Raw genomic sequence first — 27035 nt, 5'->3', positions numbered from 1 at the left:
TGGGGCTCATAAGGCAGAACCAGGGGACTCAGGTATCTTGCAAAGGCTTTATTTGAAAATTTTGAAACTTACATCCCACAAGAATTCAAGATTATCACCACAAGAAGAAAGAGATAATACAAAAATATATATCACAGCATAGGAGCCAGGTAAGAGAGGGAAGTAGGAAGGAAGGTGGGAAAGCCATGAGAAGTCAGGACAAACCTGAGGGGGGGCGGTGCAAAAGGAGGGAGAGTGGAGGAACCAAGGAGGGAGGGAGGGAGGGAGGGGCGGACTGGGAGGCAGAGCTCCCGATGGCCTTGAACCAGCTGGCTCCGGTCCCTGGCAGCCTAGGTGGAGTTAGGGAGGCCCTCAGGGAGGCCAGGAAGTGGAGGACTGGCTCAGGGGGCTCTGAATTCCAGAGTGACACACACAGACAGCCAGGACAGACAAGACAGAAGGACTTGGGAGGCAGGGGAGGGCAAATGGGAGCCCCTTTCTCATGTAGTGCAGCAGGTGACTCCCCAAAAGCCATCTCCCAGACAACAGAATTTAGCAGTGGAGGGGGTAGGAGTTTGGGCCCTCAGTACTCCCATTCCCACAGGAAGCCCTCAGGATAAGGAGTGCTCGTGTCCTCGGAGCGGGATGGGGGAGACAGCGAAACACATGACGTGGAGCGGGATGGGACCGTGACAGATGGAGGCCCAAGGAGCCCCCAGCTCACCCCCCACCCACCTCTGGGGCAGCATGCAGGGGCCACAGAAACTCAATCAGTGGGTGTTCATGAGGCGAGAGTGTGAGCATGACACACAACGCCACAGCGCGGGGCCGGGACATGCACACGAGAGTCCACGGGAGTCACCCACTGACCTCTGAGTGATGGGCCACTGTGCGATGGGTGGGGCGTGGGAGAAGACAAAGGGAACAGTGTGAGACGAAAGGGAGGACGTGAGGGATCCGCGGAGGGGAGAGACGTGGCTAGGGAGACTGGCCGTACAAGAGCATGAGTGTGTGCAGTGGCTCGTGAGGGGAGAGGTGAGTGTGCAAGGCTCTCATGTGAGTGTGCCAGGGCGGGGCCGGGGGCCAGAAGCCACAGATATGTGAGGCCCCCACCTAAAGGAGGCTGAGCAGGTGCGCTCGCCCGCGGGCTAGCGAGTGTTCCGAGGCGCCCACGGCCGCCCTGCCCTCAGCGGGATGGGGGCTGTGCCGGCCCCTTGGCCCCCTGCTTGGTGGCAGCCCAGCCTTGGGGGGGATCACAGATTCACCAAGGGAATCCTGAGAGGAAAAGGGAAAGGGCACCGTCAGGAACCAAGAGGCAGGCCAGAATCGAGAGGGCAGTCCAAGAAATAAAAGGGATCAAGGTTAAGAGGGCAGAGTTGGAGTTAAATGGCAGCATGAGAACAGGACACAGATCCACAGACAGCGGGAGATGGAAGGGTCCCCCCGGAGAGGAGGGGTACAGTCTCCCGGGGTGGGGGGGGGCAGGTCTGCCTCCTTTCCACCCACCCGGGAGGGAGTGCCCCAATCCCACAATCGCAGCCCCGAGGTGCCTCCCCTGCCCGCCCTCCCAGCCCTCTGCCCTGCCCTCACCGGTTCAGCTGGAAGGCTGGAGCCCCCTTGGGCTGGGGCATCCCAGGCCGGGGTCCCCCTCGGGGCTCCTCATGGTCAGGGGTGGGGGTGGGCGAGTCCCCGAAGGCCCCCAGCACAGTGACCCCGGCTGGGGACAGGTCTGTCAAGGGCTGCTGGCTCTCCTCCTGCCTCAGGGCACCTTGCTGCCCAGAGGGCCTGCGCCGCTTCTGGCTGCGGTCCCAGCTGATGCCCAGAAGAAAAGAGGTTCTCACACACTCAGGAAGCCCCCAACCTGGGCCTCCAGCGCTGGTCACCCCCAGACTCCCTCAGGCACCCGCAACATCCTACAGCAGAGAAACCAGCCTCTAACAGGTCCCTAAGCCCCGTGTCCTGAGACCGCGTCCACAAAACCACTTCCTCTCCCCGCCAGGGGGTTCGGGAATATAAGCCACCCTCTCGCCTGGTTCAGATCCACAGAATGAGTAGCTCCTCCCCACAGACACCCAGAGTCCCCCAGAACCGCCTCTCCCCCACGCATACCCAGCAGAGCCATTTCCCTCCGCAGCAGGCGCCTGGCAGGTTTAGTTCTAGTTCAAAGTCAGCTAATGACCTGGACACCTGAGTCTAATGATTCTTGCAGTAAAGTGTGAAGGACTGAGCGACCCGATATTAAGTGTGTGCAAAGAAAGCTCGGATTTTTCTCCCTCCTCCCCAGGCGGCCTTGAGAAGGGGCTCTGCAGAATGGGTCTTGGAGGATACGGGGACAAGCGGTAGCCACCAAAGCCCCCGTGCACACAAATGACTCCCCCCCCCATCACCCTTGTGTTTCCCCAGAAGGAATCTGCACCCATTTCTCAGAGCGTCCCCCACCCGAGTCCTTCCTACCTTTTCCCAAAGTCTTGCCTTAATCCACCACTTCCTATCCCACCGCCAGCAAAACTGCCGCCCTGGCTCCTTCCCTCCTTCCAGCCAAACATTGCTGGGGATGCCAGCATCTCTTCCCCCCACCCCAGCTTACCAGAACTTGAAGATGATGCCAGTGGCCACGAGAACAATGATGACGGAGATGGTAATCGTGACATAGAGCTGAGGGTCCACACCTGCTTGGGGTAGGGAGAAATTCTTAGGGAGGCCTGAGGTGGGGGAGCCGAGAGAGGCTGGGGATGGGGTTGGAGTGTTGCCGTTCGAAGCCACATCGCCCAACTCTTTCTGCTTCTCTGGAGCCCCCCCCCCCACCGCTTTATTTTTATCATCGGCTTTCCCCAGAGTTTTCAGCCCTTTTCCTCCCAAATCCTTTTTGTCCACTTCCCCAAATCTTCTGTATATATGGGATGAGGAGGAGGTTCCAAGGTCAGAGAGAATTTCTCTCTCTGCACAGAAACTAGGGGGTGGAAATGTCCATCTCCACCCTGGCCCCACCCCCAGACCACTGGCCCCATCTCAGCACTCCCTGAGCTGAGATGTCACCCCGAAGGGCTCGTTCATTTCCTCTGCCTGGAATACTCCCACTGTTTCCAAGGTCCAGCTTAAATGTCAATTCTTGGAAGGTGTCCTGATCCCCAGGCAGAAGTAGTCTCTCTCTCCCTTCTCTCTCGGCCTAAAAACATGCTCTGCGCGCCTCCATTAGAGCATTTATTACATTGACTCATCCCCGAGTGTTTACACATCCGTCTTCTCCAGTGGACCTGAGCTCCTCTGAGGCTCAGATGCATCTGCATCTCGGCCTCCTGTGCCAGCGTTAGTGCCCGACACATTTGTGGAAGGAGCTAACAGACAGGACCTCTGTTGCTTCCTTTGGAGTCTTCAGCCAGCCTCCCCCCACTGCCCCAAATCCCTACCAACCTCCCCAACTCCCACTCACCTTCCCCGCGGCCCCCGAACAGGACCGGCCGCAGGGTGGCAGGTGCTTCTCCAAGGCTAAGCCCATCTCCATCACCCCGCATGGAGTCTGAGTTGGGGTGTGGGGTGGCCAGCCCATGCGGGGCTGCAAAACCATAGTCCAGGGGCAGAAATCCAGGATTGGCAGAGTTGGGGTCCCCCCCATCCTCTCGAGACACTGTAGGACCCCACACAATAGCCCAGGGGTACTGGGATGAGGGTGGCCCCTCTTCAAAGCCTGATGGGGTGGCCGGGGGCGAGGTGCCCGGCAGGACTTGCCGACGTGATCTTGGGACCCGCGGGGAGCGGCTTGGTGGAGGTGCCCGCTCCCACACGCACACATGGCGTGGGGCTGAGGGCCCTCCCCGGGCACAGGGGGGCCGGGCTGGGGCTGGCGGGGTCCGAGGGGAGGAGGAGGAACCTTGAGCAGGCGGTGGGAGGGGCAGCAACAGCAGTGGCCAGAGAGGGAGGAGATGGGACAGCAGCAGTGCAGGCCTGTGGGAAGGGAGAGAGAGTGGGTGAAACCAAGGCCATCTTGGGCTTATGTGTGCAGAAGACAGGCTGCCTCCCTCCAAGACTCTGTGCAAAAAGTAGGTGGGCCTTGGGAAGACTGGTCTCATTTCCCATCTTCCTAGGGTCTAGCCCTCAGGATGGAAGGCCCCGGAGTGGGCCTAGGAGGGAAAGGGCCAAGACCCCAGGGAAAGTGGCTTCCAAGCTTCCCCTGCTGGGCCAGACTTACCACATTCTGGACTCCATGTCCGAGATCTTCCTCAGAGATGACCCAGATTTTCAGCCTTTACTGGGGGAGAGAGGGGTCATCACATCCCAACCCTGCCCTGAGTACTTCCCCAGCTCGTTCACCCACCAGCTCACCTCCATCTCCCCTCCCAGCTGTGGCCGCCAGCTATGCTGCTGCCACCCAGGACCCATGGCTGCCTAGCATCCTCTTGCGGGGGGTGGGGAGCGGGGAGGGGAACCCCCAGAGTGGTCCCCTGTCTAGCCCCCAGCCCCCATCTACACAACTTCCCAGGTCCCTGTTACCTCCCCACCCCAGGGTCTACTCTCACTTCTCTGGCTTCCTTCCGTCTCACTTCCTCTGCCCACAGCTCCTAGCTTTTCTTAGATCTTAATTTAGAGCCAAGAACCTTGTGATTCCTTGAGCACCTACCGCTCGAGGGAGGGAGTCTGAGTGGGGGAGGGAAGAGGAAGGCAATCTGAGTGAGTGTGTGAACGTGCGTGGCTGCACAGGGGCAGCACCCCAGCCTGCCCACCCCACTTGTTGTCTGAGGCATTTCTCTTATGACTGAATGGCCCCAGGAATCTCATCTTCAGGAGCAGGGGGAGAGGAGATGGAGGGATGGAAGGAAAGAGAGAAAGAGAGAGGTGGGCGGGAGAAAAACTACAGAATATAATATTTGCTCAATGTTCGATCATCCAAATGCATAGGTGCCCTCTGAGGGGAGGTGGAGTTGGGGAGAGGCCACCCCCTCAAATGTAGCTCTCCTGGGTGAAGAGTCCTGGGAGAATTGGGATGGATGCTTTGAAAGAAGAGGACACGTTCTCAGAGCTGAGGGTGGTGGATCCAGGCGGCGGCAGCAGGCTCCCCAGTGAATGAGGATATGACACTTGGCGTCCTCTGGATTCTGGGTCTAAATCTGGACATTAGGCACTCTCAGAGAATAACAGGGGAGTAAGGTGGGGGAGTCTGGGGAAGGGATTGGGGAAGTGGGCTGTGGGGAGAGATGTGAAGGGATGATGGCCTGAGAGAGGGAAGGCTGGTGAGGCGTGAGAAGGGAAGAGGAAGGTGAAGAGGAAGCAGGTGAAGGGGGCTAGTCCTGAAAGAACGGACTGGGGGGCGCAGAGAAGATCGGCAGCTGGAGGATGCTGAGGATGAGAGTAAAGGTCAGGGAGGGAAGCTGAGGGGGTGAAGCGGTCACAGGAGCCGGGAAGAAGGAGGAAGGGCAGGAGGAGGAGGAAGGAAAGGTCCAGGCAGGATGGGAAGTGGAGATCGTGGAAGGGGAAGGAAAAAGAGGGATGGAGGGGACCAGGGATGGGGAGGAAGGAAGGGGGGAAAGGAGAGAACATGGTACTGAGGACAAAATGAGACAAGGAAGGGACGGGGGATGGAAAACGGGAACAGCAAAGATGGAGGAGATGGAAATTGTTTCTTCCAACGGAAAGGGATACGGAGCTGCGGAGAGAGGCAGGGATGGGGGCCTGGTGGGAAAAAGGGAGACGGAACCGGGAAAAGAGCGAAGCTGCAGGGACAGAGGAAGGCGTGTGAGCCAGGGGAGGGGAAAAGGGCTTCCAGGGACGTCTGTGGCCAGCTGACTCCAGGACCCACTCGCCTCTCCGCCTGTGCATTCCCCCTCCCCAACCAACGTCATCTCCAGTCCCCCGACCTCGCACCCCTTAGTCACCCCCTCCAGGAAGCCCCAAGTCCCCCGGCTGGCGCGCCACCCCACCCTCCCCTCGCTCCTCACCGACCTGTTGTGCGCAGGAGACGAGCTGGGGGTGGGGCGGGAGCCTCGGGCTGGGGGAACCGGGCCCCATCCCCAGCGCGGCCGCGAGCCCACCCCTCCCACAGGCCCACGCTCCCCGGACAGGGCTGGAAAGCGATAAGGGGGGCGGGGGACGAGGACCAGGAGGTAGGCGAGGGGTCTCCTTGGGCGGGAGCGCCGAGAGCAGAAAGGGAAGCCGAGGCAGGAGGATGCAAGGAGCCGGGGGCTGAGCCCAGGGCGGGAGGAAGGCAGCGGCGGGGACGGCGACAGCTGCGCCAGGAGGGCAGGATGGAGTCGGGCGGGACCCGCGGAGCGAAGGAAAGCGTGGTGGGGAAGGCGCGCTTATGGGCTGGAGGCTCGAGCCGGGCGAGGAACCGCGCCGGGAGAGGCGGGGGGCGAAAGGCGCGGAGTCGGGGAGGGCAGGGCAGGGCTCCCTCGGGCGGGGGCGTGGGGGTCCCTGTCGCTCACCTGCATGCCTGGCGCGGCGGCGCGACAGCTGCGGGAGCTCGGGGCTGCGCCGGGCTGGGGGGTCGCGGGAGCGGGTGGGGCACTGGGCATGGTCGGGGGGTTCTGAGGGCAGCGGGGTGCTGTAGAGGGTGGGGGCGGGCGCCCGGGGCGCGGGGCGGCGGCGGCGGCGGGAGATGCTCGGCTCGGCTCGGCTCGGCTCGGCTCGGGCTGCGCTCGGCCCGGCGGGGCTCGGCGCGGCAGCTCGGAGCGCTCGGTCTCCGCCTTTCCCCCTCCCGCATGGTTTAACCCTCCCGCTGCCGCGCCTGGGGAGCCGCGCCCGGCTGCGTCCCAGGTGGAGAACGCGAGAGGGCAGCGGAGGGTGAGCACCGTCCGATTCCCCGGGTTCCGGTGGCGGGCTTCTCCACCCTTCACCCCGACTCCATGGACACCCGTGGTTGCCCCAGTCAATCTCTGAGATTCTGAGTCACCCAAAGCTCTGTGACCCCCAACTCTGTTTCGCCCCTGCTGGAGAGTGCTGAGTGCCGGGGATGAGGTGCGGGTGAGGGTGGCAGTGGAGACCTTGGATTATCCCAACAGCTTGATCCCCTGATTCCATTCTGGTCCTGCTGCAATGTATTCTCCCCGAAGCAAACCAAACGATCTTTAAAATAGGTAGACCGAGTTGCATTACTCAGCTTTTCTAGCGCTCAGGGTATCCAAACTCCTCACCGTGACTTACAGGGCCCTGTATAACCTGGCCCCGCCCCTCCTAACACTCTTCATGCCCCAGCCACACTGGACCTGATCTATGTTACTAGAATTAGAAGGGCTTAACCTGCCACAGGGCCTTTGCATTTGCTGTTCCCACTGCCTGGAATGTTTTACCCTGGCTTTTCACAATGATTCACTCATTTCATTAAAATTTCACTTAGATCCAATGTCACCTCCTCTGCCAGGGCTTCCCTAACCTCTCTGTCTAAATGGGCTTCCCCTGCCCCCACTCTCATCCTGTCCTACACGCCCCCCCTCTCTTTCAGGTTACCCTGTTTTACTTGGGTTGCACTTCTAGGACACCACACTCTTCTAGTTTCCCTTCATCCTCCCTGGCTTTTCCTTCTCCGTCTTCTGCTTGACCTCTAAATGTTAGAGCTTCTTAGGGCTTAGTCCTTGGCCCCCTTCTTGTTCCACATTCTCTGTCCAGTGATGTAATCCAGTCCCAGGGCTTAAATACTATGTAAATGTCAGCAAGTCCTAAATTTATATCCAGCGCTCCAGACTCATTTATCCAACAGCCTACTTGACATCTCCACTTGGATGCCTAATAGCCATACAAAGCTCATATGGCTCACATAGATGTCTCGAGTTACCACTGCTGCGCCCCACCAATCCATTTCTCTCCCAGTAGTGTTCTCCATCCTGGGACATGATGGCTTCTGTTCCCCATCCTGGGATATGATGGTTTTTGTGGCTAAAAACCTAGGAAACATCCTTCCTCCCTTTCCCTTTTCTCACTGATTCCCACCGTGTATCTAATTCATCAGCAAGTTCTGTGAGCTCTGCGTCTAAAATATGTCCTGAATTCATCTCCTTCTCTCCATCATTGTTATAATCTTGCTATAATCTTGTTGCTTCTGCCCTTGCCCTTTACAAACTAGTCTTCACAGTATCTAGTAATTTTTTTTAATATACAGCAGGTTCTTATTAGTTATCCATTTTATACATATTAGTGTATATATGTCAATCCCAGTCTCCCAATTCATCCCCCAACCACCACCCCCAACCCCCTGCCGCTTTCCCCGCTTGGTGTCCATACGTTTGTTCTCTACATCTGTGTCTCAATTTCTGCCCTGCAAACCGGTTCATCTGTACCATTTTTCTAGGTTCCACATATATGCATTAATATACGATATTTGTTTTTCTCTTTCTGACTTACTTCACTCTGTATGACAGTCTCTAGATTCATCCATGTCTCTACAAATGACCCAATTTCGTCTCTTTTTATGGCTGAGTAATATCCCAATGTATATACGTACCACATCTTCTTTATCCATTCCTCTGTCAATGGGCATTTAGGTTGCTTCCATGTCCTGGCTATTGTAAATAGTGCTTCAATGAATATTGGGGTGCATGTGGCTTTTTGAATTATGGTTTCCTCTGGGTATAAGCCCAGTAGTGGGATTGCTGGGTCATACGGTAATTCTATTTTTAGTTTTTTAAGGAACCTCCATACTGTTCTCCATAGTGGCTGTATCAATTTACATTCCCACCAACAGTGCAGGAGGGTTCCCTTTTCTCCACACCCTCTCCAGCATTTGTTGTTTGTAGATTTTCTGATGATGCCCATTCTAACTGGTGTGAGCTGATACCTCATAGTAGTTTTGATGTGCATTTCTCTAATAATTAGTGATGTTGAGCAGCTTTTCATGTGCTTCTTGGCCATCTGTATGTCTTCTTTGGAGAAATGTCTATTTAAGTCTTCTGCCTATTTTTGGATTGGGTTGTTTGTTTTTTTTAACATTGAGCTGCATGAGCTGTTTATATATTTTGGAGATTAATCCTTTGTCCGTTGATTTGTTTGCAAATATTTTCTCCCATTCTGAGGGTTGTCTTTTCATCTTGTTTATGGTTTCCTTTGCTGTGCAAAAACTTTTAAGTTTCATTAGGTCCCATTTGTTTATTTTTGGTTTTATTTCCATTACTCTAGGAGGTGGATCAAAAAAGATCTTGCTGTGATTTATGTCAAAGAGTGTTCTTCCTATGTTTTCCTCTAAGAGTTTTATACTGTCCGGTCTTACATTTAGGTCTCTAATCCATTTAGAGTTTATTTTTGTGTATGGTGTTAGGGAGTGTTCTAATTTCATTCTTTTACATGGAGCTGTCCAATTTTCCCAGCACCACTTATTGAAGAGACTGTCTTTTCTCCATTGTATGTGTTTGCCTCCTTTGTCATAGCTTAGTTGGCCATAGGTGCGTGGGTTTATCTCTGGGCTTTCTATCCTGTTCCATTGATCTATGTTTCTGTTTTTGTGCCAATACCATATTGTCTTGATTACTGTAGCTTTGTAGTATAGTCTGAAGTCAGGGAGTCTGATTCCTCCAGCTCCGTTTTTTTCCCTCAAGGCTGCTTTGGCTATTCAGGGTCTTTTGTGTCTCCATACAAATTTTAAGATTTTTTGTTCTAGTTCTGTAAAAAATGCCCTTGGTAATTTGATAGGGATTGCATTGAATCTGTAGATTGCTTTGGGTAGTATAGTCATTTTCACAATGTTGATTCTTCCAATCCAAGAACATGGTATATCTCTTCATCTGTTTGTATCATTTTTAATTTCTTTCATCAGTGTCTTATAGTTTTCTGCATACAGGTCTTTTGTCTCCCTAGGTAGGTTTATTCCTAGGTATTTTATTCTTTTTGTTGCAGTGGTAAATGGGAGTGTTTACTTAATTTCTCTTTCAGATTTTTCATCATTAGTGTATAGGAATGCAAGAGATTTCTGTGCATTAATTTTGTATCCTGCAACTTTACCAAATTCATTGATTAGCTCTAGTAGTTTTCTGGTGGCATCTTTAGGATTCTGTATTTATAGTATCATGTCATCTGCAAACAGTGACAGTTTTACTTCTTCTTTTCCCATTTGTATTCCTTTTATTTCTTTTTCTTCTCTGATTGCCATGGCTAAGACTTCCAAAACTATGCTGAATAATAGTGGTGAGAGTGGACATCCTTGTCTTGTTCCTGATCTTAGAGGAAATGCTTCTCAGTTTTTCACCATTGAGAATGATGTTGGCTGTGGGTTTGTCATATATGGCCTTCATTATGTTGAGGTAGGTTCCCTCTATACCCACTTTCTGTAGAGTTTTTATCATAAATGGGTGTTGAATTTTGTCAAAAGTTTTTTCTGCATCTATTGAGATGATCATATGATTTTTATTCTTCAATTTGCTATTATGGTATATCACATTGATTGATTTGCATATATTGAAGAATCCTTGCATCCCTGGGATAAATCCCACTTGATCATGGTGTATGATCCTTTTAATGTGTTGTTGGATTCTGTTTGCTAGTATTTTGTTGAGGATTTTTGCATCTATATTCATCAGTGATAATTGGTCTGTAATTTTCTTTTTTTGTAGTATCTTTGTCTGGTTTTGGTATCAAGGTGATGGTGGCCTCATAGAATGAGTTTGGAAGTGTTCCTTCCTCTGCAATTTTTTGGAAGAGTTTGAGAAAGAGGGGTGTTAGTTCTTCTCTAAATGTTTGATAGAATTCATCTGTGAAGCCATGTGGTCCTGGACTTTTGTTTGTTGGAAGATTTTTTTTTTTTTTTTTTTTTTTAATGAGGATCTTGAATCAGATGCGTATGTTTGATTGATTGATTGATTGATTGATTTTGGCTGTGTTGGGTCTTCGTTTCTGTGCGAGGGCTTTCTCCAGTTGTGGCAAGCGGGGGCCACTCTTCATCGCGATGCGCGGGCCTCTCTCGTTGCGGAGCACAGGCTCCAGACGCGCAGGCTCAGCAGTTGTGGCTTACGGGCCCAGCCGCTCTGCGGCATGTGGGATCTTCCCAGGCCAGGGCTCGAACCCGTGTCCCCTGCATTAGCAGGCAGATTCTCAACCACTGCGCCACCAGGGAAGCCCTGTTGGAAGATTTTTTTTTTAAAGATTTATTTATTTATTTATTTTATTGATTAATTGATTGATTGATTGATTGCTATGTTGGGTCTTCGTTTCTGTGCTAGGGCTTTCTCCAGTCGCGGCAAGCGGGGGCCACTCTTCATCACGGTGCGCGGGCCTCCCACCGTCACGGCCTCTCCCGCTGCGGAGCACAGGCTCCAGACGCGCAGGCTCAGCAATTGTGGCTCACGGGCCCAGCCGCTCCGCGGCACGTGGGATCCTCCCAGACCAGGGCTCGAACCCGTGTCCCCTGCACCGGCAGGCAGACTCTCAACCACTGCGCCACCAGGGAAGCCCCTGTTGGAAGATTTTTAATCACAGTTTCAATTTCATTACTTGTGATTGGTCTGTTCATATTTTCTATTTCTTCCTGGTTCAGTCTTGGAAGGTTATACCTTTCTAAGAATTTGTCCATTTCTTCCAGGTTGTCCATTTTATTGGCATAGAGTTGCTTGTAGTAGTCTCTTAGGATGCTTTGTATTTCTGCGGTGTCTGTTGTAACTTCTCCGTTTTCATTTCTAATTTTATTGATTTGAGTCCTGTCCCTCTTTTTCTTGATGAGTCTGGCTAATGGTTTATCAATTTTGTTTATCTTCTCAAAGAACCAGCTTTTAGTTTTATTGATCTTTGCTACTGTTTTCTTTGTTTCTATTTCATTTATTTCTGCTCTGATCTTTATGATTTCTTTCCTTCTGGTAACTTTGGGTTTTGTTTGTTCTTCTTTCCCTAGTTCCTTTAGGTGTAAGGTTAGATTGTTTATTTGAGATTTTTCTTGTTTCTTGAGGTAGGCCTGGATAGCTATAAACTTCCCTCTTAGAACTGCTTTTGCTGCATCCCATAGGTTTTGGATCGTCGTGTTTTCATTGTCATTTGTCTCTAGGTATTTTTTGACTTCCTCTTTGATTTCTTCAGTGATCTCTTGGTTATTTAGTAACGTATTGTTTAGCCTCCATGTGTTTGTGTTTTTTACGTTTTTTTCCCTGTAACTGATTTCTAATCTCATAGCGTTGTGGTCAGAAAAGATGCTTGTTATGATTTCAATTTTCTTAAATTTACTGAGACTTGATTTGTGGCCCAAGATGTGATCTATCCTGGAGAATGTTCCATGCGCACTTGAGAAGAAAGTGTAATCTGCTGTTTTTGGATGGAATATCCTATAAATATTAATTAAATCTATCTGGTCTATTGTGTCATTTAAAGCTTGTGTTTCCTTATCAATTTTCTGTTTGGATGATCTGTCCATTGGTGTAAGTGAGGTGTTAAAGTCCCCCACTATTACTGTGTTACTGTCGATTTCCTCTTTTATAGCTGTTAGCAGTTGCCTTATGTATTGAGGTGCTCCTATGTTGGGTGCATATATATTTATAATTGTTATATCTTCTTCTTGGATTGATCCCTTGATCATTATGTAGTGTCCTTCCTTGTCTCTTGTAACATTCTTTATTTTAAAGTCTATTTTATCTGATATGAGTATTGCTACTCCAGCTTTCTTTTGATTTCCATTTGCATGGAATATCTTTTTCCATCCCCTCACTTTCAGTGTGTATGTGTCCCTAGGTCTGAAGTGGGTCTCTTGTAGACAGCATATATATGGGTCTTGTTTTTGTATCCATTCAGCAAGCCTGTGTCTTTTGGTTGGAGCATTTATTCCATCACATTTAAGGTAATTATTGATATGTATGTTCCTATTACCATTTTCTTAACTGTTTTGGGTTTGTTTTTGTAGGTCCTTTTCTTCTCTTATGTTTCCCACTTAGAGAAGTTCCTTTAGCATTTGTTGTAGAGGTGGTTTGGTGGTGCTGAATTCTCTTAGCTTTTGCTTGTCTGTAAAGCTTTTGATTTCTCCATCGAATCTGAATGAGTTACTTGCTGGGTAGAGTAATCTTGGTTGTAGGTTCTTCCTTTTCATCACTTTAAATATATCATGCCACTCCCTTCTGGCTTGCAGAGTTTCTGCTGAGAAATCAGCTGTTAACCTTACGGGAGTTCCCTTGTATGTTATTTGTCATTTTTCCCTTGCTGCATTCAATAATTTTTCTTTGTCTTTAATTTTTGCCAATTTGAGTACTATGTGACTTGGCGTGTTTCTCCTTGGGTTTATCCTGTATACGACTCTCTGCGCTTCCTGGACTTGGGTGGCTATTTCCTTTCCCATGTTAGGGAAGTTTTCAACTATAATCTCTTCAAATGTTTTCTCGTGTCCTTTCTCTCTCTCTTCTCCTTCTGGGACCCCTATAATGCGAATGTTGTTGCATTTAATGTTGTCCCAGAGGTCTCTTAGGCTGTCTTCATTTCTTTTCATTCTTTTTTCTTTATTCCATTCCACAGCAGTGAATTCCACCATTCTGTCTTCCAGGTCACTTATCCGTTCTTCTGCCTCAGTTATTCTGCTATTGATTCCTTCTAGTGTATTTTTCATTTCATTTATTGTATTGTTCATCTCTGTTTATTTGTTCTTTAATTCTTCTAGGTCTTTGTTAAACATTTCTTGCATCTTCTCGATCTTTGCCTCCACTCTTTTTCCGAGGTCCTGGATCATCTTCACTATCATTATTCTGAATTCTTTTTCTGGAAGGTTGCCTATCTCCACTTCATTTAGTTGCTTCTCTGGGGTTTTATCTTGTTCCTTCATCTGGTACATAGCCCTCTGCCTTTTCATCTTGTCTATCTTTCTGTGAATGTGGTTTTTGTTCCACAGGCTGCAGGATTGTTGTTCTTCTTGCTTCTGCTGTCTGCTCTCTAACGCATCTATTCTTGATAAGAGCCCCTAGGAGGCTCTAGAATGTCCTGTCACTATCCCTCCTCCTGGCTCCACTTTTCATGTCAGCTTGGTTTTTAGTTCAGCCATTCTTTCTTGAGATTCCTTTCAAAACAGGCGAACTTTTCACACTTCGTGTCACCTTTCACCAGTTGTGGGCAGTGATTTGGCTGTGGATCCAAGCCCCTTTGATTGGATTCCTCTAAAGAAAGTTCAGCACTGGGGTTAAGCACCTTTAACTGGAAATGTTGGCTTATCTCCTGCTAGTGTTGGAGGGTCTCCTGCAGAGGCAGCGGGTGGCTGTGGCTCACCGTGGGGACAAGGACACTGGCAGCTGAAGTTCTGGAAAGTGATCCTTGGTGTGAGCCTTCCCAGAGTATGCCATTAGCCCCACCAAAGAGCAGGTAGGCCTCTAGTAACGTTTTAAAAATCAAATTGTATCATATTCTTGCCTGCTTAAAATATTTGAGTGGCTTTTCATTGTGCTTGGAGTAAATCTGAACTCCTTGTTAGGAGAGGCCCTCCAACTCCTACTCCTCAATATTCAAACAATGTGCCAGATCAGACTTCTTGATGTTCTAAACATCTGAAATTATCCTCTTGGCACCCCTGTACTTTTCATCCCCTCTTCCTGGAATCCTTTGCCCCCCCGCATCTTCACCTAGTTGGCTCCCTCTTGTCATTCAGCCACCCACTCTGTCTCATTAGTATGTTTCACTGTTTTTCCAACTCATCACTCTCTGAAATGATCTTATATTTGTTTACTGTTTATTGTCTGACCCCACCCACCCCCACATACACTAGAGAACAAAGACCTCATTTGCCTTGTTTACCCTGTATCCTCCCTTGGCGCCTGGCAGATAGTAGATGCTCAATGTTTATTGCTTAGCGAACTTCACCTGGGACCCCTGCCCACTCCAAGCTCTTCATTCTCTCCTCTGCTCTCCACCTGCCTTTCCAGTCTATCTGCCTGCTCTCCCTGATCTCTTCCCTGTGCAGAATGCTTTAAGCCAAGTCTCTGCTTACACCCCTGCCCCTCCAGACTCTCACCCCTCATCCCCTGCGTTATTACTATCATTAGCCTGACACACTCGCCTCCCGGAAGGAAACCTGCTGTTCTGACCGGCATCTGCAGTGGCTGCCCTCCTGCTTGTCTGTCCCTGACAGCCCTTCATTCCGAGGTCAGAAGACAGTGAGTGAGCCCTCCTCCTAGTGTCTCCCAGTGGCCGGGAAAGACGGTGCACACTGGATGCAAACCAGGCCATGTCAGGCAGGGTGTGCAAATTCTGGGCCCCAGTGAGCCCCAGCTGCATCCTGAGGATATGATGGGTGTGGGTCAAATTTATCAAGTGAATATTCAATAGCGGTGTAAGTGACTTTTACACTGAAGACTTTGGGTCATTATGAATTACTTCTCATATTCCTGATTGATTCATTCTTTCAGTGACTATTTTTTGAACACCTACTACATGCTGGGTACTGTGTTACAGTCTGGGGCATGGTGGAGAGAACAAAGAACAAAGTCATCACTGTCTTCATGGAACTTAGAATGGAGCCAGGGAGACAATGAAACACAGAGTGATACATGTGTCTTCAAATGAATTTGAGGACCTTCTCACATTCCACAGTCTATAAATTCTCTCCCTGTGCCTGGCTCTGCTGGTATCTTTATCATTATCTCTGGGCTCACTGGGACTTCCCAGTATTTGTCAGGGTAAATTTCTGTCTGTTTCCTGTCCTCAAATATCGGTTCTCCTGAACCCTTCTCCCTCTCAGCTGATGATCTCGCTTGTTGCTTTTTTGAGAAAATAGAAGCAGGCAGAAGAGAACTTCCCCACTTCCACTGCCGCATCCCAGCCACACCTCTCCTTCTGTGAGGGATCCCACGCCTTTTCAACCACCCAAAGCCATCACTCCAGTGACTGTCCCTCCCTCTCCTGCCACATCACTCTCCTCCTCTCTGCTTGATTGTGCCCAGCAGCACGTAAACACACTGTAACTTCTTGCAGTTTAAGCCTGAAACAAACCCTCCTTAGCTTCACGTTTCCCCTCCAGTGTCTGCCCTTCTCTGCTTCCCATTACAAGCAAAGATCTCAGAAGATGCTCTCTGTTCACCAGCTCTTCCACTTCTCCTCCCATTCCTTCTCTTTCTCTTTTATTAACTTAAACTTTAATTTTTATAACTTATTATTTTGAATTGGTAATACGTTCCCATGTGCAAAACAATGTTTCCAATATACAAAAAGGTATGTAGTGAAAATTCTCATTCTCACCCCATCCACTATCTGTCCACTTCCCATCTTCTGCCTGCAGTGTGACTAATTTCGACATATTCTTCCAGAGTCTTTTTATACCCACACAAGCAAACAGTAATGCAAGTTCTTATTCCCCCATGTATTTGACATAGAGTTGCCATACCATGTACACTGTTCTACATCTTTCCTTTTTGACTTGGTGTATCTTTGTTATCTTGCCATATCAATGAATAAGGAGCCTTGTCATCCTTTCACACATCTCCATAGTATCCTGACGTATGGACGCCCTCCTGATCTCTCTTGAACCCACTCCCATCAGGCTTCTGCCCAAACTATGCTGAAATGCCTCTTGTCAAGGCTACCTGTGACCTCCATGTTTCCAAATCAAGAGGTCAGTTATCAGCGTCATTTTACTTGGTGATCGGCAGCCTTTGGTACAGGTGATCGTGTCCCATTCTAGAAGCACTTTCTTACCTGACTTTTATGATACTACGCTGTCCTGATTTTGTGCTACCACACTGGTTCCTCCTTCTCAGTCTTCCTTGCTAGTTCCTCTTCATCTCCCTGACAGGCACATCTTGGCTGTCTCCTCCACCTATGGTCCCGCCCCAGGGGATCGCATTACAGTCTCTGGCCTTTAAATATCATTTTTACTGATGACTGCTAAATTTTAATCTCCCGCTCAGCCCCTTCCCTTCTCCCAGACTTTTCTATTCAACTGCAAACTTGCCCCTCCCTCAGCACTTCCTCTCTTAATAAATGGCATCTCCTTTCTTCTAGTTGATCAGGGCAAAAATCTTGGAGTCATTCTTTAAAAAAAAAAAAAAAAAAAAAGGCTCTATAGCTGGCTAGTATTTTTTTAAATAATTTTTTTTATTTTTGGCTGCGTTGAGTCTTCACTGCTGCGCGTGGGCTTTCTCTAGTTGCGGTGAGCAGGGGTTAGTTACTCTTTGTTGTGGTGCGCGGGCTTCTCATTGCGATGACTTCTCTTATTGCAGAGCACGGGCTCTAGGCGCACGGGCTTCAGGAGTTGTGGCTCACGGGCTCTGGAGCACAGGCTCAGTAGTTGTGGCGCACGGGTTTAGTTGCTCCGCGGCATGTGGGATCTTCCTGGACCAGGGCTTGAACCCGTGTCCCCTGCATTGGCAGGCAGATTTTTAACCACTGCGCCACCAGGGAAGCCCAATACCTTTTTGTTATTGAAACTTCCTATCATGGATTTGGGGTATCTCTCAATTTATTTAGATCGTTAATGTCTTTCAATGAACTTGTATCATTTTCTGCATACAGATAATGCCCATCTTCTGTTTTACTTATTCCTAGGTACTTTACTGCGTTTCTGTTATGGTAAATGGTATTTTTTAAGATTGCATTTCGAATTGCTTTTTGCTGGTATATAGAAACACAATTGATTTTAGCTTATTAACCACCTTAATAAGCTCTCTTCTATGTATACTAATTTTTCTATAGACTTTTGGAATTTTCTACAAAGACAGTCATGTCATCTGCAGATGATGGCAGTTTGCTTTTTCCTTTCCAATACCGTGCCTTTAATTCCCTCTGCTTGTGCTGGCTGGGACCTTTAGTACAATGTTGAATACAAACAGTAATAGCTGGCTTCTTTCTTTTGTTCCTGGTTTTAAAGGAAACACTTCCAACGTTTTCCCAGTAAGAATGGTGTTTGCTGTAGTTTTTTTTTTTATTATTAAATGTTATCAAGTTAAGGAAGCCCCCTTCTATTCCTAGTTTGCTAAGAGTTCTGTCACATGTGGTTGTTGAATTAAATGCTTTTCAAAGCCAATTTTTATTGTGAAATATAACACATAAAGATAAATGCAATGAGAACATAAAATGTACTGAATACTTATAAAGGGAATACCTAGAGAGGGGATACTCATGTAACCACTATCTAGGCCAACTAAAAGAGTCTTGCCAGGGCTTCCCTGGTGGCGCAGTGGTTGAGAATCTGCCTGCCAATGCAGGGGACACGGGTTCGAGCCCTGGTCTGGGAACATCCCACATGCCGCGGAGCAACTAGGCCCGTGAGCCACAACTACTGAGCCTGCGCGTCTGGAGCCTGTGCTCCGCAACAAGAGAGGCCGCAATAGTGAGAGGCCCGCGCACCGCGATGAAGAGTGGCCCCCACTCGCCACAACTAAAGAAAGCCCTCGCACAGAAACGAAGACCCAACACAGCCAAAAATAAATAAATAAATAAATAAATAAATAAATAAATAAATAAATAAATAAATAAAAAGAGTCTTGCCAGTATTCAAAAAGGACCTCTGTGATCTTACTCCGTCATATACCATTCCCTCCTCACGGTAGATCAGTAGTATTTTGACTTTTATGGCAATCACTTCCTTGATTTTCTTTTTATTTATTTATTTTATTTATGGCTGTGTTGGGTCTTCGTTTCTGTGCGAGGGCTTTTCTCTAGTTGTGGCAAGCGGGGGCCACTCCTCATCGCGGTGCGCGGGCCTCTCACTGTCGCGGCCTCTCTTGTTGCGGAACACAGGCTCCAGACGCGCAGGCTCAGCAGTTGTGGCTCACGGGCCCAGCCGCTCCGCGGCATGTGGGATCCTCCCAGACCAGGGCTCGAACCCGTGTACCCTGCACTGGCAGGCGGATTCTCAACCACTGCGCCACCAGGGAAGCCCTTCCTTGATTTTCTTAATAATTTCCCTGTATGTGTCTACATGCCTTAACAATATAGTTCCTTTTGTCTGTTTTTGAAGACACACATGTAATACTACGTGTACTTGTTATACGTGTAGCAGTGAATTACGGCATCATAGATGGGCATCTTCCACTTTATTAGATAATGCTAAACGCTTTTCCACGGTGGTTTAACCACCTGTCCTCTCATTAGCTGTGTAGGAGAGTTTCTCTTGCTCCATGTACTTGTCAACACAATATTTTCAGACTTTAGCTTAGGCTGCTTTGGTGTATACAGCGATATTTCATTATGGTTTTAATTTGCATCTGTCTAATTATTAATAAGGTTGAGCACCTTTTCATATGTTTGTTGACCTTACGGATTTCCTCTTGTGAATTGCTAGTACAACTCTTTAGTTCCCATTTATAATTTTTATGGTTAGGATTTTTTCTCACTCATTTGTAGGAGTTCTTTATACATCCTGGACACATCCTTTGTGATAATGTTACAAATTCTTCCTTCTATTCTGTGGTTTGTCTTTTTTTTTTTTTAATTTTTATTTATTATTTATTTATTATGTTTATTTTTGGCTGTGTCGGGTCTTCGTTTCTGTGTGAGGGCTTTCTCCAGTTGTGGCGAGTGGGGGCCACTCTTCATCGCGGTGCACGGGACTCTCACTATCGCGGCCTCTCTTGTTGCGGAGCACAGGCTCCAGACGCGCAGGCTCAGTAGTTGTGGCTCACGGGCCCAGTTGCTCCGCGGCATGTGGGATCTTCCCAGACCAGGGCTCAAACCCGTGTCCCCTGCATTGGCAGGCAGATTCTCAACCACTGCGCCACCAGGGAAGCCCCCTGTGGTTTGTCTTTTGATGAACAGATGTTCTTGATTTTAATGCAGTCAAATGTATCAATCTTTTCCTTTATGGTTAGTGTATTTGTCTTAAGAAAGATTTCCCTACCTTGAATTCATGAATAAATTCTTCTACACTATCTTTTTTTTTTTTTTTTTTTTTGGCTATGCCACACGTCTTGTGGGATCTTAGTTCCCCAACCAGGGATGGAACTGGGGCCCTTGGCAGTGAAAGCCTGGTATCCTAACCATTAGGCCACCAGGGAACTCCCCTACATTATCTTCTAAAACCCTTTTAATTTGCCTTTTACATTTAGTCTGTAGCATAGTAGGGAATGATTTTTGTATATGGCTTGAGATAGGGGTTCAGTTTTATTTTTTCATATGGATACCCAGTTGTCACAGCAACATTGAAATGTTGTGTCTTTTCTCTCCTCCTCAAATGTGCAAATCTATCATAAATCATGTCTATGTATGTGTGGATATTTTTCTGAGCTCTGTATTATGTTGTAGTGGTCAATTTATCTATCTATCTTGTGCCAACACTACACTATCTTAATTATTATGGCTTTGTAATTATGTCCTGGTATCTGGTAAAGCAAGTCTTGTTCTTTTTCAAGAGGCTATTTTTGGCCTTTTGCATTTCCATGTAAATTTTAGAATCAGTTTGTCACTTTTATACACTCACACAAAAAGCCTGTTGGGATTTTGATTAGGATTGTACTGAATCTATGAATCTCTTTAGGGAGAACTGACTTCTTCATGATATTGAGACTTCTAATCTATGAATGTGAAATATCTCTCCATTTATTTTAGGTCTTCAGTGTCTCACAATAAATTATAATTTGCTGCATATGGGTCTTATGTTTTGTTATGTTTATACCTTGATAATTGATATTTTTCATAGTATTGCAAGGGGTAACTTTAAAAATCATTCATCATCTGATTGTTGTTCATATATAAATATATTAATTGATTTTATATTTTCTTAAGCAACCTTGTTAAACTTTTATTCTAAAAATTTATTTGTAGATTCTTTTGAATTTTCTACATATGCAATCACATTTTGACATTTTCTGTAAATGATAACTGCTTTATTTCTTTTTTAATCTAATTATTTTACCCTTTTTTTCCTTTCTTTCTTTTCTTACTCCTCTGTCTAGGATCCCTGTTACAAGACTAAATAGAATTGGTGGTACCAGGCATTCTTCTATCAGATTTACAAGTTCCCTTCTAGTTTTCTTCTTTTTTTTTGGACCATGCTGTGTGGCTTGCAGGATCTCAGTTCCCCAGCCAGGGATTGAACCCTGGCCGCACGGCAGTGAAAGCCTGGAATCCTACCCACTAGGCCACCAGGGAACTCCCACAAGTTCCCTTCCAGTTTTCTAAAAAAAAATTTTTTTTTTTTTACCACATATGGATATTGATTTCATCACATGCTTTTTCTGTATTTATTGAGATGATTGTGTGATTTATTCCTTTAATCTATTAAAATGATGAATAAAATGAATATATTTTCTAATATTAAGCTAGCCTTAAATTCCTGACATAAATTCAAGTTAGTCTTGGTGTATTATCTTTTTTGCACTTTGCTGGATTTAGTTTGCTCTTGTTTTATTGAAGATTTTTGTATCTCTGTTAATTGAGATTGGCCTGCAATTTTCCTTTCTCGTATTACCCTTTTCTGGTTTAGTTATCAAAGTTATCAAAGTTACCAGTAATTCTGGCCCCATAGAATGAGCTATGGACTGTCCTTTCTTTTCCTAATTTCTGGAAAATTTTATATAAGGTTAAAATGATCTGCACTTTGAAAGCTTGGTGCAGCTTGCCTGTAGGATGTAATTTTTAACTCTTTCTTTTCTTTTTACACCTCACATCTCATCCATTTGCAAATTCTGTTCACCTCAGCTTTAAATTAAATTCAGAATCCAACTACTTCTCACCTCCACTGCTACCACCTTCATTTAAGCCGCCACAATCTCTCACCTGGATCATTGGAGTAGCCTCCTAAATAAACTCGTTGTTTCTGTCCATGCAGCATCACAATATTTTAAACATATGGGTCAGATCCTGTCACCCCTCTGCTCAAATCCTCCACTGGTGTCCATCTCACCCAGAGTAAGAGCAAAAGTCCTTACCATGACCCACAAGGCCTGATATGACCTGGCCACCGGGCTCTCTCTCCCACCTCAGCCACTCTGATACTTACTAGGGTATCAGATCAATAGAAATTGGCTAGAGGCCAGACAAGAAATTCAGGCAAGGCTTTACTGGGGCTCCTGCAGCCACAGGAGGTGGCGAGAACAAACAGCAGTTTCCCTTGATTGCTCAATGCCGGAAAGGGGGGACGAGCTGGTTTCTTCTACAGGGTGAAGGTAGGGGTGTGTCCAGGGGGGGTCAGGACAGAATGGCTGCTTAGGTGTTTTGTTCACCCCTTAGGTGGTGTTTTGTGGGGGGGGGGCATGCACAGTACCCTGTTTTTGCTCCTGGCTCTGCAGAAGTGGCAGTTGAGTTTTTTGGTCTTTTTGTATCTTTTTGTTCATAATTTGTCCCAACTGTGCTTGCACATGGTTATTTTTAGTCCCTTATAGTTTCTTTATATTTTGTAGCTCCAGGAGCTGTTTGTCCAGTTGCAAGCATTGCAGCACTGCAGCAAAGGGTCCCAGGTCCCAGCCTGTTTCAACTCTGCTCTAGCCACACAGGCCCCCTTGCTGTTCCTCATACTCATCAAGTATGTTCTCATCTCAGAGACTTGGCACTTGTAGTTTGTTCTGCCTGGGACACTGTCCCCACAGAAATCCATATGACTTGCTCCTTTTTCTTTTTTTAAAGTCTCTGCTCCATTGTCACCTTATCAGAGAGGCCTTTCCTTACAACCATATACAAAAGAGCAAATGTCTCTTGCATTCCCCATCCCCCCTCCTTGTTTTTTTTGCTTCATAATTTGCTCCTGACCACTTATGTGTGGACCTATGTATTTATTGCCTGAGTCTCACCGCAAGAATGTAAACACCAAGAGGGCAGCTATTTTGTCTATATCCCTAGTAGTTAGAACAAAAGCCTGACAATAAGAGGTGCTAAATATATTCTTCTGAATCACTGATGAATATTTTATTATGTGTCTGACTCCTTAGACATCAGACAGCTTCTCTAGCTTTATTTCAGTGTATCTTGTTTTCTACCCTTAGCATTAAAAACACAGCACCTGACACATGGCCTTGTAAATAACTGTCACTTAGTAACAAATGAATGAATAAATGTTACATCCTAATCTTTGCTTAAGTTTAATTAGCTCCCATCCTCCCTTGGAGATCTTTACTTTTCTTCCCACTTTCCCCTTTTTCCTTCTTTCTATTCTTCTCTTTCTCATATCTACCCCTCCTCCTCTTCTCTCTCTGCCCTTTCTAATCTCACTTCTTTAGTCCATCCCCTCTCCTTTCTTTCTCCAAATTCTCCTTTTCTAGTTATCAATTGTCCCCTCATTTTCTTCTCTTATTCCTCTCTCTCTCACGGGACCATAAAACATCAGAATCAGAGCTGGCCTTAATCTCTTACTTTGCAGTTACTGAAGAGGAGCTACCACAAGATGGCACAATTCGCTTTAAGGTCATAGCTAGTGTAAAGCTGAATGAATCAGGACTAGATCTCAGACGATCTCCTTCTCCCTCTTCTCTTTTCTCTTTCATTTCTGCTTTTTCTTCTCTTTCTTAGCATAGTGTTGGAGTCAGACAAACTTGCATTTGGATCTCAGTTCCATCACTTATACTGGTGACTTTCAACAAATTATTTAACTTCTGTGATCCTCAGTGTCCTCACAGGTTAAATGAGATATTAATGTTCACCTCAAAGGGTTGTAAAGATTAAATAAAAAGTTGAACAACAACAACAACATACACAGACCCCAAAAAACCCCACAGCTAACATCATACTTAACAGCGAGAAACTCGAAGCTTTCTAAGATCAGGTACAAGGCAAGGATATCCCCTCTCAGCATTCCTTTTCAACATTGTACTGGAAATCCTTGCTAAAGCAATAAAGCAAGAAAAAGAAATAAAAGGTATACAGATTGGGAAGGAAGACATAAAACTGACTTTATTCGCAGATGACATAGTCATTTATGTAGAAAGTCTGAAAGAATGAACAACAACAACAACAAAAATCTCCTGGAACTAATAAGCAATTATAGCAAGGTTGCAGGATACAAAGGTTAATATACAAAAGTCAATTGCTTTCCTATATACCAACAATGAACAAGTGGAATTCGAAATTAAAAGCACAATGTCATTTAGTAACCCAAAAATGTGAAATACTTAAGTATAAATCTAACAAAGCATGTAAAAGATCTATGAAGAAAACTACAAAACTCTGATGAAAGAAATCGAAGAAGAACTAATTAAACGAAGAAATAATCCAAGTACATGGATAGGAAGACTCAATATTGTCAAAATATAAGTTCTTCCCAACTTGACCTATAGATTCAATACAATCACAACCACAATTTCAGCAAGTTATTTTATAGATATCAAAAAACAGATTCTAAAATTTATATGGAGAGGCAAAAGACCCAGAATAATCAATACAATATTGAAGGAGAAGAACAAAGTTGGAGGACTGACACTATCTGATTTCAAGACTTACTATAAAGCTATAGTCATCAAGATGGTATGGTATTGATGAAAAAATAGACAAACGGATAAATGGAACAGAATAGAGAGCTCAGAAATAGACTCCCATATAGCCAACTAATCTTTGACACAGGAGCAAAGGCAATACAGTGGAACAAAGATAGTCTCTTCAACAAATGGTGCTGACATCCACTTGCAAAAAAAAAAAAAAAAAAAGAATCTAGACACAGACTTTACATCCTTCACAAAAATTAACTCAAATGGATCACAGACCTACATGTAAAATGCAAAACTATTAAACTCCTAGAAGATAACATAGGAGAAAACCTAGATAACCTCGAGTATGGTGATGCCTTTTTAGATGTACCACCAAAGACATTATACATGAAAGAAATAATTGATAAGGTAGACAATTAAAATGTAAAGCTTCCTCTCTGAGGTAGACAATATCAAGAGAATTATAAGACAAGCCACAGATTGGAAGAAAATATTTGCAAAAGACACATCTGATACAGGATTGTTATCCAAAATATATGAAAAACTATTAAAACTCAACAAATAAGAAAACAACCCAATTAAGAAATGAACCAAAGACCTTAACAGACACTTCACCAAAGAAGATATACAGATGGCAAGCTCCACATCAGATGTCATCAGGGAAAGGCAAAATAAAATGGTAATGAGATACCACTAGACACCTATTAGGATGGCCCAGATCTGGAACACTGACAACACCAAATGCTGGTGAGAATGTGGAGCAACAGGAATTCTCACTAACTGCTGGTGGGAATGCAAATTGGTGCAGCCCAGTTGGAAGATAGCTTAGCAGTTTCTTACAAAACTAAACATACTTTTACCATATGATCGAGGAATGGGGCTCCTTGGTATTTACCTGAGGGAGTAGAAAATTTATGTCCATATAAAAAACCTGAACATGGATGTTTATAGCAGCTTTATTCATAATTGCCCAAACTTGGAAGAAACCAAAATCTCCTTTAGTAGGTGAATTTATAAACAAACTGTGGTACATCCAGACAATGGAATGGTATTCCACACTTAAAAGAAATTAGTTATCAAGCCACAAAAAGACATGGAGGAAACTTAAAGTGAAAGGAACCAATCTGAGAAGGCTACATACTGTATGATTCCTACTCTATGACATTCTGGAAAAGACAAAGTTATGGAGATGACAAAAATATCAGTAGTTGCCAGGGGTAGGAGGCGGGGAGAGATAAGTAGGCAGAGCACAGAAAATTTTTACAGCAAGGAAAATACTCTGTATATTATCATTATGGATATATGTCATTATACAGTTTTCCAAACCCACTGAACGTATGCCACCAAGAGTGAACACTTAGGTAAACTATGGACTTTGGGTGATTAGGATATGTCAATACAGGTTTATCCTAGGTAAAAAATGTACCATTCTGGTGTCTGATGTTGATAATGGAGGTTATCTATGCATGTGTGGGAGCAGGGGGTATACGGGAAATCTCTGTACCCTCCTCTTAATTTTACTATAAAACTAAAACTGCTCTAAAAATATAAAGTCTTTAAGGGACTTCCCTGGTGGTCCAGTGGTTAAGACTCTGTGCTTCCACTGCAGGGGGCAGGGTTCTATCCCTCATTGGCAAACTAATATCCTGCATGTCACAAGGCCAAATAATAATAAAAGTCGTTCAAACGTTGAACAAATAAAGACCTGGCACATAACAGACTATATGTTGCCTCTTTTCTCGTTCTTTCCTTATATTTTTCTTTTTCCTTCCCTCTTTAAATGGATACGGTTGGACTCATTAATTCTTTGGTTCCTTCAAACTTTGGATGCTTTATTATGCCTTTGATTCCTTCTCCTCACTTTCTTTTTTTTTAAATTAATTAATTGATTTTATTTATTATTATTATTTTTATTTTTGGCTGTGTTGGGTCTTCGTTTCTGTGCGAGGGCTTTCTCTAGTTGCGGCAAGTGGGGGCCACTCTGCATTGCGATGCGCGGGCCTCTCACTATCGCGGCCTCTCTTGTTGCGGAGCACAGGCTCCAGACGCGCAGGCTCAGTAGTTGTGGCTCACGGGCCTAATTGCTCTGCGGCATGTGGGATCTTCCCAGACCAGGGCTCAAACCCATGTCCCCTGCATTGGCAGGCAGATTCTCAACCACTGCGCCACCAGGGAAGCCCTCCTCACTTTCAGGTATCAGCTCTTTCATTTATTTCTTCTTCTTCTTCTTTCTCCTCCTCTGCCTCTTCTTCCTCATTTTCTTCTTCTCCTTCTCTTTGTCCTTTCCCTGTTTCTGTTTCTCATTTTGTATCATGAACCAAGCCATGCGGACCATAAACATTGAGCTTAAATTCCCCTCAGCTCCAGCAGTCTACCAGTTCTATGATTTTTTTCTTCAGTTATCTTCTTTCTCCCTTTATCTTTCCAGTACTTATAAATTACTTAACTTCCCTGGGCCTCAGTTTTTCCATTTGGAAAATGGAAACAATAATGGATTGTTATAAGCATTAAATGAATGAAGTAAAGCTGTTAGCTCAGTGCCTCACACAAAGGCTCCAAGTCACCGTTAACTTTGCTCTCGTTTGACTTTCTGTGAGCCCGGTATGAAATAAAAAACACTATAGAAATGTTAGTTTATTTTTTTTCCCCTGAAGTATCACGGTGAATTGGAAAGTTGGCTCCAGGTTTGAAAAGACATGGGTTCCAGGGAAAACTCTGAATTCTTATGAGCCTCAATTTTCTGATCTATAAAATGAGAATAACAATATATGCCTTCCCTCCACCTAGTGTTTTTTTCCTTCCCGGGAATTAAAAAAGTCAATGTGTAGGAAAGCATCACCCTATAAG

General features: G+C 46.0%; 2 protein-coding genes across 3 annotated transcripts in view; one reads left to right on the top strand and one right to left on the bottom strand.

Moving 5' to 3' along the window:
• Positions 1 to 27035, top strand: part of COPS7A (COP9 signalosome subunit 7A) — a 35608-nt gene that overhangs the window by 1686 nt on the left and 6887 nt on the right. The gene's annotated exons all lie outside the window — the stretch shown is intronic.
• On the bottom strand, positions 34 to 6535 carry PIANP (PILR alpha associated neural protein). Of its 2 annotated transcripts, none has more exons than XM_007170151.2 (6): positions 6396 to 6535; positions 4166 to 4225; positions 3410 to 3921; positions 2567 to 2648; positions 1570 to 1791; positions 34 to 1254 (listed from the first exon to the last, which is right to left on the bottom strand). In XM_007170151.2, exons 2-6 carry the CDS (start codon positions 4180 to 4182, stop codon positions 1233 to 1235), a joined length of 855 nt encoding a protein of 284 aa, XP_007170213.2. In that variant the 5' UTR covers positions 4183 to 4225; positions 6396 to 6535; the 3' UTR covers positions 34 to 1232. The 2 variants fall into 2 exon arrangements, with proteins under 2 accessions (XP_007170213.2, XP_007170214.2); XM_007170152.3 differs by lacking the exon at positions 6396 to 6535 and adding an exon at positions 5914 to 6364.

The sequence above is a fragment of the Balaenoptera acutorostrata genome, chromosome 11 (assembly GCF_949987535.1).
Source record: "Balaenoptera acutorostrata chromosome 11, mBalAcu1.1, whole genome shotgun sequence".
In the NCBI taxonomy this organism is placed as follows: Eukaryota; Metazoa; Chordata; class Mammalia; order Artiodactyla; family Balaenopteridae; genus Balaenoptera; species Balaenoptera acutorostrata.
Note: the sequence above shows the minus strand (reverse complement) of the source record. Positions and strands in the feature narration are given on the sequence as shown.

Coding starts and splice junctions, on each gene's coding strand:
- PIANP (XM_007170151.2), bottom strand. Junction 1,792..2,566: donor GGCATCATCTTCAAGTTCTG/GTAAGCTGGGGT, acceptor TCTGGGCATCAG/CTGGGACCGCAGCCAGAAGC. Junction 1,255..1,569: donor CCAGCCTTCCAGCTGAACCG/GTGAGGGCAGGG, acceptor TTTTCCTCTCAG/GATTCCCTTGGTGAATCTGT.